The following is a 19,365-nucleotide window of genomic DNA, read 5'->3' on the forward strand; positions in this document are numbered from 1 at the left end:
ATCGGCCATAAAAAGGATGTCCTTTACCTCTAAGGCTACTTTCACACTGACGTTTTGGCTGTTTGTGAGATCCGTTCAGGGCTCTCATAAGGGGTCAAAAACTGATCAGTTTTGCCCTAATGCATTCTGAATGGAAAAGGATCCGCTCAGAATGCATCAGTTTGCCTCAGTTCCGTTTCCAGTCCGCTCTGGAGGCTGCCTGCAGTGTTTTGGTGTCCGTCTGACGAAACGGAGCCAAACAGATTCGTCCTGACACACAATGTAAGTCATCGGGGACGGATCTGTTTTCTATGACACAATAGAAAACGGATCCGTCCCCCATTGACTTTCAGTGGTGTTCAAGATGGATCCATCTTGGCTATGTTACAGATAATACAAACGGATTCGTTCTGAACAGATGCAGACTGTTGTATTATCTGAATGGATCAGTCTGTGCAGATCCATGACGGATCCGCACCAAACGCGACTGTGAAAGTAGCCTAAGCCTGGTCTATATGGTAAGTACTATTGCGTAAAAGCGACTCGCTCTAAAACCAGATAAAATATTGTATCATCATATATAACCACTGTGTACTGTAGACCCCCCCCATTGCAGTTCATTCCCAAGAGCATAATTGTTATAATATGATAAACAACTAACTCCGGAATGTCTACAAGGTATATGTAAGAAACCGAGCCAAGCTGACCGCACTGGCACACGGCTGGCATGGACATCAACGATGAGGTAACCAAACTGTACCATTTACTTCATACCGGTCCAGGACAAGATAAGGATCCCGTACCAGGAGGTGTTAGTATGAACTCAAGCGACAAGAAAGGAGAAAGAACCCTCCCAACGAAACCAGGCCAACAGAGTACCCACCTGCCCGTATTAATCCAAGGTGGCACTAGCCAGGAGACACAGGGACTGAGGAGTGGCAAAAGGTTACAGGACCAGTGCAGCGTACATAGCCGCAGCTTATGTGTGTGAGCATGGCTGTAAGTGTGAAGGTGGACAGAGGGATGGACAGTCTCTATTGCCGTGCAGTGAGGGGAGTCTCCTTCCCGAAGGCGACAGAGGTGCCCTTGAGGTTATGGGTATTAGGTGCAAGGAAGGAAGGGTCCCTAATGTTCGTCACTTCAGCACCCTTAGGTGCAAATATATAGAACAGGGAACAGTTTAGTTGGGATAGCTATAATCCATACAAGACGAATTCCCAGCCAGGATGGTGCTGCCTCCCATTATAACAGGTCTGGGTAGGATCTTTCCTAAGTTTCAGTGCTCTGGTCACACTAATGTTCCTTTCAACTTTTAGATTGAACTACCACTCATCTACACTAGGATTCCCCTAATCTTTCTGTCACACTGGGTCCTTACCCTATTTCTTCACCTTAGGACCCCTTTAGCTTTAACTTAACTTCCTGCCTTCTACCTTGTTACTTTTATGCGTCAGGCCCTTCAAAAATTCGGGGGCACAGAGGCAGGTGGCAGCGGCCCCGCGCGCAGAGGCAGGTGGCAGCGGCCCCGCGCGCAGAGGCGTTCCACCAGACCGGTAGTAAGGTTGAGGCGTGCGTTCCACGGGCCGGAAGGGCCTGAGGAGCGTGGACTTTAACAGAACAGAATTTCCCATGTATGCCACTGCCATATCGACCCTGGGAGGAGGCAGTCACGTCAGGAGCTGGGAGCCAAACTGTAAGTGTACCTGAATGTCTTCGGATGTTGAAGCAAAGAGTATGGCCTCGACTAAGGGTCTCTCTGTATACATCCCTATCTGCATCTAGTACTTGCTTTTTACTATATATGTTGGATTACAGGTAGCAGCACCTACCATCAAAATAGGAGCTAGCACGATACCCAGCCCTCATCGGATAAGGTCTGTTGTACCAATATTGATTATGACGTCTGCAATATTTACTTGAGATGAGGAATGGAATAATGTATATATGGTGATTGTACCATCTACCTAGACACTGCAAAAAGTGTTACTATACTATCTGTATTATTGGAACAGAGACCCCCTGAGGAGCCCTTGAGTGGGCGAAACGCGTTGGGGCACTGTATTGTACAACAATTATGTATGTTGTGGTAGTATCGTATATATGTTATTTGTTTACACTACACTATAACGGTTAGGGTGTTACAGGGAAAGGAGAGAAGGTACGCGGACAGGGAACCCCACCATCAGGGGCGACCCCTGGGCAAAGGTTAGATAGAGTGTATATTAGGGAAAGAATTCCCACACTAACCATTGACCTTCCATTTCACATTGAACACTATGTAAGTCTGTATTGTTTGTATGTCATAAGCGTGGCGGATGCTAAGAGTAGCCGGTTGGAGGCCTGCACTCTCTGTATGACATCAAGCCACCAACAAGGGGCATTTATTTTAAATATAAATAATAAAAAGTATATTTTAAAAGGGTCTGCAAATTGACTGTAGAGAGAATGATATTGATGAGGGGACCCATAATATCTCAAAACATAAGAAAAAACGTGTTAGGCCCCCTGCACACGATCAGGATTGTGCGCGGGAAAATCCGCACCGTAGGTCATGTACATTGTATTCTATGAGAATTTGAAATTCTCAATGCACATGATGCAGATTTTTCCCGCACGGATTTTGACCTGCGGTGCGGATTTTAAAATCCGCAGCATGTCAATTTATTTTATTTTTCCTGACCGGATTTTCTTCATTCACTTTGTGAAATCCGCATGCGGAAAATCCGCAGCAAATCCGCATCAATTAATGCGGATTGACCGCACAGTTTTGCCTGCGAACACCTGTGGATTTCAGTGCGGATTCTCCGCACATAAATCCTGGACGTGTGCATGTACCCTTAGGAAGGATGAGGATGAACCAAACGATCGAACCCAGGCCATCAGAGAACCCACCTATAGGCTCGGACTCCGCTAGGTGGGTTCCAGGCTAAGAGAACTCTACACCGAGAGGTGTTAGCAAGGCTATGCGAGACCTGGAAGGAGGCCGGACACTCCCCGATCCTAGTCACAGCCTTAGGCCCTAAAAATTATTGTAGAATCTCTTCAACCCAAGAGCAGGGAACCTCTCTGCGTCTATCCCCTGTAGGGACATGAAGAACATTGGTGGGTGGAGGTGGGATTGACCTTTTAACCTCTCTGTTTCCTGTCCCAAGAAGGTCAAAGGGGAACAACCTCCTGTTGTGCTGTGATGAGGGATGAGCTGCAAAACAGAAATGCAAGACTGAGAACCACCACCACAACAGGAGCCTAAATAAATATCCAATAGGTCCTTCACACGGTCAGTATTTTTGTATCAGTATTTGTTAGCCAAAACCAAGAGTGGGTCCAAAACACAGAAGAGGCCCAGATATTTCTAGTATACCTTCTCTCTAGGTCCCACTTCTGGTTTTGGCATATAAATACTGACCGTGTGAAAGAAGCCATAGGCAGATATCCAAGGAGGACTCCCAATACCCAAAAGCCAAAGTCCGAGGCAGATTTTTTTCCATGAAACCTTCTGCTGCTGTGCCCCATGACAACACTTCCTGACCAGCTGGCAGGATTGTCACTGACTTAAGGCCTTGTACACAGGCTGATGATCCGGTGAAGGAACATTCCTATACATGATTGTTTCCGAGCATCGCCGGGTGTAAACAGGTCCTGCAATCAACGCTCGTTTATTGGATAATTGCTACTTCTATACAGACAGAAGAATCATTATTTGGCAGCTTGTGTAAACAGGATGTGCTGCCGACAAATGCAAACTGAACGGGGAAGAACAACCGTATTAACGATTGTTCATCCCTAGACACTTTGCATGTCATCATTATTGCTCAGCTAAATGGGGTTGTCTCATTACCAATGTATACTCTCGATGATGCCCAATGATAAAGCACTGCCTGGACAAGGAACAGGAAGTGTTGTCATAGGGGCACAGAAGCTCATCTAACACAGGGTTTAATAATTACCCACATTATGGGAGCATTCAGCGTCTGATATTAAAGGGATCTCGTTTTTTTGGTCATTTCAATACGTTTTACTTAAAGCTCTGAACGGAATTAAAACTTTGGCAGGGAAACGTCAGAAAAAGGAATAATCTGAAGGACATGAAGGCGACACCGCTGAGCACACGGCGAATGTTCTTATCCCATTTACTAGAAACATGACACCAGCTCGCCCATATATTTTTTTTTTTTATACAAATGAGCAGATTTTAGTATTGCCAATTTGAGAGATGCGGCTCGGCGATCCTTGGACTGACTCTTCTCCCGGCGACTGCCGATTTCCCGGATTTAATGACACAGACAAGCTTTAAAGCAAAAACCAGGGCGGGCGCTAACATTACAGACACCGGGCGGCACTGGCCAGCCATCCACTGTCATTTATTTCTGGCCCTCTGACAACCGCATAGTGGAGACGGTGCATTGCCAAATCGGAAAAAAGTTTATTTTACATGCAATCCGTAGTCCGATCCATATAAAAAAGGATGGTGATGTGAAGACCGTTGGACCAGTCGTGTCCTTGAACAGTTCAACCCTTTCCAAACGTATAGGAATGTGTGCTCCAGCTTGACTTACGCTCTGTGGGGTGGATTTTCTTCTGTAAATAAAGTGTGTGCGCCGGAAGGAAATGACGACGGCGCTGTATAACGTCTGTGCGATGGCAAAGCTCCCCGGCCGCTGCGTCCTTCACACCACCCGGCTCCAGCATCTGCAGTCACTTTGTGCTTTCCTGAAGAGCAGCTCCTGACTCACGAGTCCAATGACTGAGAAGGTCTACTATGGCGAGGTTTACTGTAACACCAGGCCGACCTGAAAAGAGGAGAAGGAATACGTAAGCGTCCTACAGACTCATTTTTCACGTCAATCATGGGGTAACACTAACTATCTCCTGGCCCCGCTCCTCCCTCTCTATTCTTCTAATGGTCTAAGGGGAGTAGGAGGGAGAAGGTAAAATGAATGCAAAAATAAAATACATTTTTGGCCACTGCTTGATAGGAAATGGCGACCACCTTGTCTCCTCAATGTGAGGGACAGCCTATGAGGCAGCTGACGCAGTTTGACAATGTGAGGATCCCGCCAAACATCTCCCCATATATCTCAGCTTCCAGGCCAGGTAGGTCCAGTCTCACCTTTTCAGACTCCATAGCCGGGCATCTCCAGTTGAACAAATAGTACTGCAGATTACCGTCACCTATGCCAAACTTCAGCTTTTCCAAGAAAGTCTTGTTTTCCATCAGATCAAGAGCGTTGAACACATCAAATCCTTTCTGCCGACAGACGAGAAGACGACAAATTAATGGAGGCTCGAATTCACCTTTCAAATTGTAATCCTGCTTTAAAAAAACTTTCGTTTTAAAGCAAATGAAGAGTTAAAGAGGTGCTCCAAAAAATAAAAATTATTTATGAAAACCTTAAAGGGGTTTTCCATGATTTTAATATTGATGACCTATCCTCAGGATAGGTCATCAATATCAGATGAGAAGGCAGTGTGAGCGCAACCTTCTCCTCATTGGTAACCTTCTCCCCGTCGACATCGCAGCAGTGTAATTACATAGAAGTGAATGGGACGGCTCTTTCCCATTCAAGTGTATACTACAGAGCCGTCCCATAGAACTGAGTGGGACGGCTTGTAATTTCACCTGCTCACTGCGGCGATGTCAACGGTGAGCAGGTAAATAATGAACGGAAGGCTATGCTCGCATGGTGTGCACCTTTTCTCTTCATTCAGCTCATAGGCGGGGGTGTCGGACATTGGCCGATCTGATACTGATGACCTACCCTGAGAATAGGCCATCAATATTAAAATCCCAGAAAACCCCTTTAAAGTGCTGCAAAAATGTTAAAAAAATATATCTTTTCTCACTGACCCCAGTGCTCCCATTACAGCATTTCCAGCCCCCCACTGGTCTCTACTTCCTTGTGGCATGCAGAAAAACGGCTGCTCAGCAGATCACTGGTTGAGGTGGTCACCCCCTGGGCCAGTCGTGTCATTTGCTGCATGTTCAAGGCCGGACAACCCGTTTACCTCTGAAAAGCAAGAAGAGAGCAGAATGCACTTACTAATTTGGCGATAATCAGTGCGTCGTTCATTAGCTCCAGCAGAGGCGTCTCCGTGTGGACGTTGTAGAAGGAATAAGCTGCTTTGAGGGTTTTATGCACAGGATGATGCATGACTGTGGAAGGTAATGTGTAAAAACTGAAGAAGTCCGTCAGGACGCCGTTAGAGCTCTGCAAGGAGAAATAAATACGCCAGTTAACCCCTCCAGGACTAGGCAATGTTCCAATTTTTTGCATTTTCGTTTTTTTACTCCCCGACTTCCTTTTTTTTCCGTTCACATAGCTATCAGAGGGCTTGTTTTTTGCAGAAGTTGCACTTTCTAATTGCACAGTTTAATACTGCATACGACGTAGTGGGAGGATGGGAAAAGTGTCACAGTTTTATGGGTTTTGCTTTTATGGAGTTTCCAATGTGATAGAACTGACCTGTGCCCTTCATTCTCCGGGTCAGTACGAATACAGCAATACAACATTTGTATAGTTTTTCTTGTGTTTTGATACCGAACAAAAATTCTAAACTTTATTTAAATATTTAATTTCTTTTTATGTCCATATTCTGACCCCCGCAACTTTTTTATATTTGTGTCTATGGAGCTGTATCAGGGCTCATTTTTTGCTCGGAGATTTGTATTCCTTTCAGTGATACCATTTAGGGCGACTTCACATCACCGCTTATTTTTCCATTCTTCTGATCTGTCAGAAGAACAGATAAAAAAAACAAAAAAACTGATCCTGAGAATCAGTTATGCACATTCAGCATTAATTTTAGTGACTGCATGCAGGACCTTTTTTCCCCATCTAAAATAACGGATCTCTGACGGAAAAGGCTAAAACGGATGCCAAACGTGCATAACCGGCCAGTTTGGATTTTATTCTGTTCCGCCGCATAGGATAAATATTTTTATATTTTAATAGTACAATTGTTTAATTATTTTTTTTTTTAATGGAAAGTGGAGTGCTTTTAACTTTTATATTTACCACTTCCTGACCGCCCATTGACTATAAACGTCCTTGGGCGGTCGGTTTCTCTCTGAATGGACGTTTTGGAACATCCATTCAGAGATCTCAGCTGCATGCTAATCGTGCAGCTGCCGAGCAGGGGGCCCACTGTCAGTAACAGCAGGGCACCTCAGAGAGAAGGCAGGGACAGTTCCCAGGTGTCCCTGCCTTCTAGACTGCTGTATACACAGCGCTATGCCGCTTTCTGTCCCGGCCCGGTGGTCATGTGACCGCTGGGGCAGAGCAGGAGCTGTCGGGTCCTCCATAGACCTCGATCAGCTCTGCACTGAGGCTGTACAGCCTCTCTGGGGGGTGTATTTCCACTGTAACTGGGGCCACTATGTCAGCCCCAGTTACAGGAGAAATCAATCGTGGAAAAAGAAAATATGAAGATAAATGTCCCCCAGAGGTCTTGTATGACCATATGGGGGACACAAAGTGTAAAATAAAAATAAAAATTTAAAAAAAGAAGAGTTTTGTTTTACAAAAAAATATTTGCACATTTACAAAAAAATATATAATTTCCCTCCCAAATCTGTTATTTGAAAAATGTAAAAAAAAAAAAATAGAAGAATTTTTTTTTTTATAAAAGACCTATTTGGTATCACCTATAAGAATATCATATGATCTACCCCATCAGGTGAATGGCGTAAAAAAATTAAAATTGCGCCAAAACAGATTTTTTTTGTGAGATCACCTACCACAAACAATGTTAATCAATCAAAAAGTCATATGTACCCCAAAATGGTAGCAATAAAAACGTCACCTTATTCCACAAAAATGTTGCCCCCACAGAAGACCATAGCCAGAAAAATAAAAATATGGCTATTAAAATGGCTACAAAAACATGATTTATTTTTTTCTAAAAATGCTCTTATTGTGTAAAATGTTAAAAAATTTATAAAAAAATAGACATATTTGGTATCGCCGCGTCTGTAATTGGCTCTACAAAAATATCACATGATCTACCCCATCAAGTGAACGAAGTAAAAAAAAAAGACCAAATAAAAATTATGCCAAAACTGTTTGTTTTTTGTCACCTCACAAAAGACATAATATCAATCAAAAAGTCGTATGTACCCCAAAATGGTAGAAAGAAAAACGTCACCTCGTCCCACAAAAAACAAGCCCTCACACAAGACTATAGCCAGAAAAATGAAAAAAATATGGTTCTTTTTACTTTTTGTTAGGTCACCCTAGGTGACTATAACTAGCAATCATTAGATGCATTACAGAATACCGCGTTCTGTAGAATCCAATGCTGTGCTGCCACCTGCAGGCCTGTATCGGAATATTTAATACACTATAAAGCGGACGGCTCACCAAACAGATTATGGGAATTAATCTGTTGCAATTGTGTCGAGTCTCTATACCAGTCTGTTACCCACAGAAATAAATAATAACTAAAAGAAAAAAAAATGAAGGTATGCCTCTTAAGGCTCAAGACAACAAGAAAACTATTTATATTATAAAATATACATTTAACAATGGTGGTATTTATTCCAGAGCATCACGAGTGTTGCGCTGAGAATATTGCGCCGATTTATTCCAGAGCATGCGTCGAGCCACTATCAGACTGCTATTACGTGGAAACACCGGGAGTGGTGATTGAGACCGGCTCCGCTGAGCGCAATGTATCTAATGCACTGAAAGAGCGGGATTCCGCATAGGTGCGTCCTGCAAAAAATGCAGTTTGGATGGGGACCACAACAACGGCCGTGTGCATGAGGCCTAACTATAAATGTATATTGTATTTTATACAGAGACCCGCAGCACCATTTATGTGGACTGGACCTCCGCCGTTTTATTTTATATTGTTTTCTGGTTCTCACCTTCATTTTTTTCTTTCTGCATTGGAATATACCAGTGATATGCATCGGAGCCTCAAGCAGGACCCAGCCTATAACCATGATATAATCGCTTCCCCATCTCAGCTGGAGAAAGCTGTTACCGGCTCCCGCATTTTTACCACTCAGATGCCGTGGTCACTATCGACCATGGCATCTCAGGGGTTAAATGTCTGCGATCAGCATTATCGATGATCACAGATATTAGCCCCAGGCCTCTGCTGTGTAAAACAATGGTAATCTAGGTGGCTATACAAGGCGGATGTCTTGAAGGGGTTGTCCAACACTTTCCATTCACAAGGATAGACCATCACTATCTGATCAGTGACGGACTGACATTCCACCTTCCCCCCGATCAGCTGTTCTGCAGGGGCTCTGGCCCTTGTGTAGTGCATGCAGCTGGTTACCATTCACTTCAGCGGGAGCAACGCTGCAGTAACCGGCTCTGTCCACTGCACAGTAGATGGCGCTGTGGAGTTCCAGGGCTGCAGCTACTGCAGAACAGCTGATCGCCCCTGATCCTGAGGAACCAGATAAAATGCGATGTCTCACTAAAAATGACTGACCAATTCCTGGACCAGTCCCGTCACTGCACCTGTACTAACCTCCATAGCCTGTGATGTAACAGTCAGAGAATGGAGACTTACCTCTACCACAAAGGTATCAATGATGTGATCCTGAGGGAACAACCAGTGCGACACCTCCTCTTCATCCAAGACTGGAGCGAGGTGAAACTGGCTCAAATAGTTATTTACTAACTGCTGGACCATCGGGACGTCTTTCTTCTCCATTGGTCTTAGCCCCGCAGTCTTTGTGGCCTTTTTGGTTAAAAAGGGGAAAAAAAGAAAGAAAAAAGAGGTGAACGGTTTGGTGTTAATAGTTGGATGTGACTTGGTATTGCAGCTTAATACCATTCACCTGAATGGGACTGAGCTGCAGAAAGGTGCGCTGTGGCGTCCTCCGACGGCTGATCGGTGGGGTACTGGATTCAACCATCCTGAGGATAGGACATCAATAGGATTTTACTATTGATGATCTATCCTCAGGATGGGTTATCAATAACAGATTGGCGTGGGTCCAGATGCACAGCTATGGGAGCAGGTGGACGGACCCGTGTAGTTTCGGCACCGGAGCTATTGCAGAACAGCTGATCGGCACTGGTGCAGAGTGTCCAGCCCTTGCAGATCAGATACTGATGGTCTATCCTGCGGATAGGCTACCAATAATAAAATCCTGGACAACTCACTTTCAGTAACTACCCCAAAATGAGGGCACACGCTCCCCCCAAAACAGTCCATTACCAGCTCCGGCTACTTACATCTGGCAGTCTGTACAATTTCATCGTCCTCTGTAACGTCATATTTCGACTTAGATGAGAGAACTTCACCTCTACCAATTTCCTAGGGTTCAAGGAGCGATGCCAGTACCTGCGGGGGGAAGAACACTGGATTAATGCACCCATGCACCAGCAGTGAAGAGGTTAACCTGTGGAAGCGGGGGGGCCAGGCTCCGCGACCCCCTTTATTCTCAGTTCAGGCACACTCTCGATGAAAAACATTCTTTGTATCCCAGGACGACTTTTGCATACAAAGTTTTCCTTCGTGTCTGAAATCTACTTTTAGAAGCTCCTTCACAGCCAAACCCGGATCCCCCTCTTTGGTACGCGGTATCTGTAATCCCAGCCAAGGTCCGCGGGTCACAATGGCGGAAAACAAAAAAGGCGGAAAATTGGATTTTAAGACTCCAGCCGGGCTGCCAAATACTGAATGTGAATCTAGAGACAGGGATTATCTGAGGCTGGGGAGGAAATGACACACAATGAATCTGCCCCTAATATTTCGTTATGTATGTATGAATGGTAGTCTCAGCCCCGCCCACTTCAATAACATCCCAATCTTGGAAGGACTCCGCCTTTCTTGCCTATACCACTATAAAACCCAGAAGGTAGCTCCATCTCAACAGTATATGCCATAACTGTCTGACAGGTGAGGGGGCTCCACTTTCGCGACTCCCACCTTTTGAGAAAGCACAAACTATTAACTAAACATATAGATCAGCAGGTAGGTGCATCCTCCTCCATGCTGGGGTGCAGACCAAAGGATATATGTATTAAGATGGGACTACCCCTTTAAGAGCTTACTCTGGCTGTAATGTAGATACTGTGTTCTGCCTAGTGTATGGCACAGGGAGTGCACCACAGAGGGAACACCAGTCACCCCCTCCTCCTCTGGTCTGCACAAGACATAATACAAGCTCCTTTAAAGGGTTTTTCCAGGCCTTTTATAATGGTGTGCTACCCTCAGGATAGGTCAACAATATCTGATTGGTGGGGGTCTGATTCTTGGCACCTCCATAACAGCATTTCCCCCCCACCTCATTCAACTGTCTTAAAGTAGTTCTGGCTCTGACAATAGGCGCCTGTTGCTTAAAATACAGCAGTGCCAGAATGCCCCTATACAAAGAGGACCACCCCCCCATCCCAGTAGTGATGGCCACACAGTGTCACCCCCCCCATAGCGTATGCCACACTCTGCATCCCCCCCATAGCGTATGCCACACTCTGCATCCCCCCCCACTAGCTCCGGCCACACTCTCCAGCCCCCCCCCACTAGCTCCGGCCACACTCTCCAGCCCCCCCCCACTAGCTCCGGCCACACTCTCCAGCCCCCCCCAACTAGCTCCGGCCACACTCTCCAGCCCCCCCCAACTAGCTCCGGCCACACTCTCCAGCCCCCCCCAACTAGCTCCGGCCACACTCTCCAGCCCCCCCCAACTAGCTCCGGCCACACTCTCCAGCCCCCCCCAACTAGCTCCGGCCACACTCTCCAGCCCCCCCCAACTAGCTCCGGCCACACTCTCCAGCCCCCCACTAGCTCCGGCCACACTCTCCAGCCCCCCACTAGCTCCGGCCACACTCTCCAGCCCCCCCCAACTAGCTCCGGCCACACTCTCCAGCCCCCCCCAACTAGCTCCGGCCACACTCTCCAGCCCCCCACTAGCTCCGGCCACACTCTCCAGCCCCCCCACTAGCTCCGGCCACACTCTCCAGCCCCCCCACTAGCTCCGGCCACACTCTCCAGCCCCCCCACTAGCTCCGGCCACACTCTCCAGCCCCCCCACTAGCTCCGGCCACACTCTCCAGCCCCCCCACTAGCTCCGGCCACACTCTCCAGCCCCCCCACTAGCTCTGGCCACACTCTCCAGCCCCCCCCACTAGCTCCGGCCACACTCTCCAGCCCACCGTGGCGTCATTGTTACACTTGATGCCCCTCACTAGGCCTTTAGACGCTCCTCATCACGCCCCTTCTTGCCCAGTGTACATGTACGCCAAAAATATTTCTTAACATCTTAAATGTGGTCAGAGGATGCGTCTCAATGTCTCCCTCTCTGTCTTTCTAAGAATTTGCTGTTATTAAAGGGAACCTGTCACTGGGATTTTGTGTATAGAGCTGAGGACATGGGTCTCTAGATGGCCGCTAGCACATCCGCAATACTCAGTCCCCATAGCTCTGTGTGCTTTTATTGTATAAAAAAAAAGATTTGATACATATGCAAATTAACCTGAGATGAGTCCTGTATGTGAGATGAGTCAGGGACAGGACTCATCTCAGGTTAATTTGCATATGCTGAGCTCCAATTATAGGAGCTCAGCTTAAAGTGGTATTCCGATTAGAACAAGTTATCCCCTATCCCCTAAAAATAGCTAATAATTAGTTTCCGTATATATACACACACACACACACACTACACAAACCTTGTAAAATGAAGACCATAATTAAAGTCAATTCTATGCCACAGATTGCAGACTTGACATCATCACACTTGGAACGTGACGAGGCCACATACCAGCACAGACCCTAGCACAATACAGGCGATGCATACTGTACCTGCATGTTGACACCGGCTTTGGTAGAACAACCCCTGCTGTATAAACGGCTTGGAATATGCCCTCCAGGTTCACCCTCCGGGTTATCTCTCGGATGAGGACTGGAGCCACGCGCTTTGATCGCAGCTTTTTATGGACACAAAGGAAATTGATTTCTACCATCTTCTTTAAACTGAAAGCAACAGAATGATTCGGTCATCTACAGCAGGGTTTCTTACATCTTTCTGAACTATGTATCCCCCTACTCAAACTAAAGGAGCCTTAACACGGAACTTTATTTCAGCAGATTGTTGGGAAGGAAGCGATCTCCTCCAGAGTATGGGGAGGAACGATCGCTAATGCCATCGCTCTTCCCTGTAATGACTCGTTATTTGCCGGCAGGAGATGGCGTTTACACCGTTCCATCTGCTGGCGGTAAACGATCATTTTTGTGTGCGCACAAACGATCGGTTTACCCGATGAACGTGCGCTTCACTTGTTCATTGGGTAATTGGTGGTACATTTACACCGTCCGATCATCTGCTAACAAGCGTTACTTTGAACACTCGTTAGCGATAATCTGTGCGATTCTCAGGCCCATGTAAAGGGCCAGTAAAGGAGTATTTCCATCACATGAAATGGGGGCATATCGCTAGGATATGCCCCCATTGTCTGATAGGTGCGGGTCCTACCTCTGGGATCCGCACCTACAAGGAGAAAGGAGTGGGGAGAGCTGTGGCTGGATGACCCCGGATTTCCCTGGGTCTGTCCAGCACCAAGCGCTGCTCCCATACAAGTGAATGGGAGCGCACGTGCAGCCCCTGCTCCCATTCATTTCTATGGGGCAGACGCAAATAGCCGAGCCAGTGCTCGGCTGTTTTCAGCAGCCCTATTAAAATGAATGGAGGATGGCTGCGTATGCGCAGTGCTCCCTCTATTAATTTCCCCGCTCCGGTCTCGTTGTAGGTCCCAGAGGTGGGACCCGCACCGATCAGACAATATGCGATGGTAAAACCACTTTGAAGGCTATATACACCTTTATATGCAGACTAGCTGAAGGACCCGGCTTCGCTCAGGTATATTTAATCTATTTCACTTAATGTTTGTGTGTGTCGTTAAAAGATATCAACACTATCCACTATAACAGTGACATCTACAGTCCCTCACCCCCACAGTGCCCCGTCCCTAAAAATTGGACCTTCACAGCAGCCCACCCCCTTAACTTTGACCTTTACAGCAGCCTTCCCCTTTAACAGTGACTGTCACAGCATACCACCCCCCTTGACAGTGACCTCCACAGGAGCCCGCCACCTTAACAATGGCCTTTACTGGATTGGGGGCAGCACTGTACTGTCTGAGTGTGAGCTGCAGGGAGAAAGTCACCCTTCCTCCCACCTCTGCTTAGCGGGACCTAGAAGTTGATTTTTAACTTAATTTTTTCAATCTCAGTCGGCTAAGTGGGCGTGGCCTAACCGGATCAGGGGCGTGTCCTTTTGAACAGCTCACTCTAAGACAGCAGCACTGTACTGTCCGAGTGTGAGCTGCAGGGAAAAAAAAGTCACCCTCCCTCCCACCCCTGCAGCTGACAGAAGTTGATTTTTACCTTCATTTTTTCAATTCCCGCCGTCTCAGGAGTGGGAGTGGCCTAACCAGATTTGGGCGTGGCTTAGCAGGGCCTGGGGTGGGGTTTTAAGTCTTTTGAGGGTGGACACATCACGGCAGGGGGCGTGCCTAGGCTCCCTCCTGCAAGTGTGACGCCCCTCTGGGCACCTTACTGGCTCATTTGCATACCAAATAAACTGGATTTTCAGAGGCTAAAAACATCTATTGCTGGAACAAAGGCACATGTTGAAATAAGGTACTAAGTGCTATTAGGCTAAGGCTTTACTTCAATAGCGATTATCCTGGTGACAGATTTCCTTTAAAGCTCTCCTACAGCCATGAAGAAAAATGGCTGGGTTGTTACAGAAACCTGGAGTAAAACTATGTATGTGGAGACTGGAGGACCTGCGAGCTTCTATTGGCTGATAAGGGTCATGTGACCAGGCTTCTATTGGCTAATGAATTTTTTGGGAATATCTCAGGAACGATACGTCCTAGAGAGCTGAGACCTGCTCTAAAACCTTCCCGGACACCTGATGTACCTGTGTGCCACATTTTATGATTGTAAATGCGATGGTGCGGATTCCTTTAGCGGACATACACACACATACACTCAGCTTTATATATTAGATTTTTTTGCATTTTACTCATTTTTGGCTAACAATCATATTTTCAATTGGCCTTTATTACAAATATTGAGCCGTTCTGTCACAAAGGGTTAACTGTGTTTCTAACTGTGTGACTGGTACTTTCACTTTGTGCTGGTCATCTACTAACCCTCATCTCTAAACTACTAAGAGGTCATAAACACTTATTTAAGCCACATTCTTATAAGTAATGTAAGGATTGAGCTATAATGAATGTTTATAATGTCAGAGAGCAGAGATAAGGAGTCTGTCTGCTCACCAGATGACGAAAAGACAGAAAATCCACAGGCAGCTAGTACAGCATGTACACAAAAAAGGATTCCATATTTTTAATAAAGACCAACTGAAAAAATGATTTTTAGCTCAAAATAAGTACAATGCAATAATAAAAATAAAAAAACTGCCCCTAAAAGGTGTCCATAGCCTTTAAGTACCCCACCCTAAGGTCATGACCATGCAATGTGCTGCCTTTAAAGCGAACAGCATAAAAACGGTGCAGGGCACTGTGCACATTCCCTTGTTACATGTACCCCAGGGTGCAATTGGCAAAATGTTGTATCATGGTACCACCACCCTGGCACAACATATACCCACTGCTAGACAGTAACAGCTGGCACACTAAGATCTGGTAAAATGTGCGTAAGTACTTACGTGTCGTAAATACGGATGGTCGCAGGAACCTGCACTTATAAAGCCAACTAATTTCTTGTTGGAAGACACTCTTACACCACAGTGCCACTGAGACAACCAGCCTGGAGGACGCAGTGCCCTGGAAGAGACAAACCAGTATTCCGATCAGTGATCCACCTACTTAACTCCATAAACTGGAGCACACAATTTATCTGGTTAGAGGAATATCTGAATATCATGGAGAATAAGGCCTCTTCACACGGGCGTCGCGTGTGAGGGCCGGACAAGATGCGGGTGCGTTGAGGGAAAATTTTAATGCGTTTTTCACGCACGTGAGAAAAATCTCTTATGTTTGGTACCCAGACCCGAACTTCTTCACAAAAGTTTAGGTTTGGGTTAGGTGTGTAGATTTTATAATTTTCCCTTATAACATGGTTATAAAGGGAAAATAATAGCAATCTGTAATTACAGAATTGCTAAGTAAATTAGGGATGGAGGGGTTAAAAAAATAACATTTAATTTAACTCACTTCATCCACTTGTTCCCGGGCTGGCTTGTATTCTTTCTTCTTCTTTGAGGACCTCGGAGGAAAAGGACCTTTGATGACGTCACTACGCTCATCACATGGTCCATCACCATAGTGATGGACCATGTGATGAGCGCAGTAAAGTCACCAAAGGTCCTTTTCCTCCCAGGTCCTCAAAGAAGACGACAAGCCGGGCTGCGCAAACAAGTGGATGAGGGGAGTTTAATTATTTTTCAAGCCCTCCATTACTAATTTACTTAGCATTCTGTATAAAGAATATTATTTTCCCTTATAACCATGTTATAGATAAATAAAGATCGGTCCACATCCTGATCGTCTCTTGGCAACCATGCATGAAAACTGCACTGCATCCACACTTGCTTGCGATTTTCACTCTGCCCCATTTACTTCTATAGGGCCTGCGTTGCGTTAAAAAAAATGCACAATATAGAGCATGCTGCGATTTTCACGCAGCGCACAAGTGAAGATAGCCCATCATTATAAAAACCCCTTTAAACTAGGAACACATTATGCAAACCAAGTAGGATGCAGATACTGACTTAGACGATGTGCTGCTGTCATGGAATCCTTTTAGGGATCTAAATCACCATAGACTTCAAAACCTACATTTGATCTAGACTTGAGGATGGTCAATTTCGCTATGACCCCTATTTGCATTGTAGGGTCCTGTGTTACAAAACCACCCAAGAAACTGACAGACACTAATGTAAGTCAACAGACGCTGGTGGCATCAGTCACATGATGGATCCGGCAGTGTGCCGCGGCTTCCATTATAAAAGGAAGCCACAACGTGCCTATGCCTTCCAGCGATAGTCGCAGCATGTCAACTGTACATGTTACAGGCCACTCTTTACTTTCTTCTTGCAGGTTGACATATGAATGGACCAGGGTTATAATGGCAGACAACGGAATCTCATTCAGTGTGAACCCTGGACACTCACCATTGTAGGAACTCTGGAGAATAGTCAAACCGGAACATGTTATCGTCATCCTCCACGTAATTCTCGTTCAACAAAGTGTAAAGTTCTTTTAGCTGGTGGGTGGAAGGAGACAAGAGAAATATCACTGTTACCATGAAACCCAGACAGAAGCCTAATAACTACCGGCTGAAGAGTGACTTTCATGTCATGCAGCAGAGGTCGGCCATATTAAATACTGAATGGACCATAATAAGACAAATACAATGTCAGCTCTGTGAAAAGAGGACCTGCAGAAACGCTGAAAGCATTTGACAAACTTACAAAAGGGCAAGTTCACATCGTGAGGATGCATGGATATGGTAGATAATCCAAAAGAAAAATCTGCTGCAGAGACCGATATCTGTCGCAGATTAGCCCATGGGATCTGCATTTGGTTTTTCCTACCGCAATTTAACTTCACCACTGCTACCGTATAGCAGATAACGGGGCTAATGCCTGTGATTGGCAATAACACCGATCACAAACGTTTAATTCTTCAGATGCTGTGGAGAAATGCGACCATGGCATCTGAGAGCGGAAAACCTTGAAGCTCTGAACGCCCAGGGCCAGACAGCCTTCCCCTTGCTGAGATGTAAGTGTTCTTTAGTGGCAAGTTTGAAAATAAATTATATATCATACAGTCCTGATCAAAAGTTTAAGACCACTTGAAAAATTGCAAAAAAAATCATATTTTACATGGTTGGATCTTAACAAGGTTCCAAGTAGAGCTTCAACATGCAACAAGAAGAAATGAGAGAATTTTTTTTTTGAGCATTCAATTTAATGAAAATAACGATTAAACTGAAACAGGCTGTTTTTCAGCTGATCCAAATTTTCGGACCAGATGCCTATAAAAGGCCAAATCTGTGCAAAGATGTGGATTCATTGTCATTTTCTGTCAGGTAGTCACACGTTGTGATGGCAAAGGAAAAAAAAAAAACTCTCCCTTTTTGAACGTGGTTGCGTTGTTGAACTGCATAAGCAGGGTCTCTCACAGCGCGCCATTGCTGCTGAGGTGGGACGCAGTAAGACAGTCATTTGGAATTTCTTAAATGATCCTGAGGGTTATGGAACAAAAAAGTCAAGTGGAAGACCCAAAGAAATTTCATCAGCACTGAGCCGGAGGATCCAATTGGCTGTCTGTCAAGACACTGGACGATACTCGACCCAAATTAAGGCCCTTACTGGTGCTGACTGCAGCCCCATAACCATCAGACGGCATCTGAGACTGAAGGGCTTCAAAAACAAAACATCTTCAAAGACCTCGTCTTCTTGAACGCCACAGAACTGCTCGTTTGGACTTTGCAAGAGAGCACCAAACATGGGACATTCAAAGGTGGAAGAAAGTTTTATTCTCTGATGAGAATTTTTTTTGAACCTTGATGGTCCTGATGGTTTCCAACTTTACTGGCATGACAAGCAGATCCCATCTGAGATGTTTTCTACGCGCCACAGTGGAGGGGGCGCCATAATTGTCTGGGGTGCTTTTTCCTTCAGTGGAACAATGGAGCTTCAGGAAGTGCAGGGGCGTCAAAGGGCCGCTGGCTATGTCCAGATGTTGCAGAGAGCATTCCTCATGACTGAGGGCCCTTGTCTGTGTGGTAACGACTGGTGGGTTTTTCAACAGGACAACGCTACAGTACACAATGCCCGCAGGACAAGGGACTTCTTCCAGGAGAATAACATCACTCTTTTGGCCCATCCTGCGTGTTCCCCTGATCTAAATCCAATTGAGAACCTTTGGGGATGGATGGTAAGGGAAGTTTACAAAAATGGACAACAGTTCCAGACAGTAGATGGCCTTCGTGCAGCCGTCTTCACCACTTGGAGAAATGTTCCCACTCACCTCATGGAAATGCTTGCATCAAGCATGCCGAAACAATAACGGCGGAGCTACTCATTACTGAGTTCATGTTTGGAAGTTGGATTTCTGTTTTTGGAGGGGGGGGGGGGTTAGTTTTTTTTGGAGGTGTGGTCCTAATAAACTTTTGATCAGCTGAAAAACAGCCTGTTTCAGCTTAATCGTTGTTTTCATTAAATTGAATGCTCACATTTTTTTGGGTCTCGTGTCTCACTCCCATTTCTTCTTGTTGCATGTCGAAGCTCTACTTGGAACCTTGTTAAGATCCAGCCATGCTAAATATGATTAAACTTTTTATCAGGACTGTATATAGGCATCGCTGCATCCGAAAACCCCCATACTATTAAAACATAAATGTATTTATCCCAAACGGTAAACAGCATAATGGAAA

At 45.6% G+C, this 19,365-nt stretch overlaps 1 protein-coding gene across 1 annotated transcript in view; it reads right to left on the bottom strand.

The window, feature by feature from the left end:
• Nucleotides 1–3,621: 3,621 nt before the first annotated feature.
• NMT2 (N-myristoyltransferase 2) overlaps nucleotides 3,622–19,365 on the bottom strand; it is a 39,826-nt gene continuing 24,082 nt past the window's right edge. The window contains 9 exon segments of the mRNA XM_044293793.1: nucleotides 3,622–4,769; nucleotides 5,090–5,227; nucleotides 6,021–6,188; nucleotides 9,511–9,681; nucleotides 10,182–10,290; nucleotides 12,751–12,921; nucleotides 15,629–15,657; nucleotides 15,659–15,746; nucleotides 17,096–17,187. Coding sequence (XP_044149728.1) covers nucleotides 4,749–4,769; nucleotides 5,090–5,227; nucleotides 6,021–6,188; nucleotides 9,511–9,681; nucleotides 10,182–10,290; nucleotides 12,751–12,921; nucleotides 15,629–15,657; nucleotides 15,659–15,746; nucleotides 17,096–17,187 — 987 coding nt within the window. The 3' untranslated portion in view covers nucleotides 3,622–4,748.

This window comes from Bufo gargarizans, chromosome 5 (assembly GCF_014858855.1).
Source record: "Bufo gargarizans isolate SCDJY-AF-19 chromosome 5, ASM1485885v1, whole genome shotgun sequence".
Classification (NCBI taxonomy): domain Eukaryota; kingdom Metazoa; phylum Chordata; class Amphibia; order Anura; family Bufonidae; genus Bufo; species Bufo gargarizans.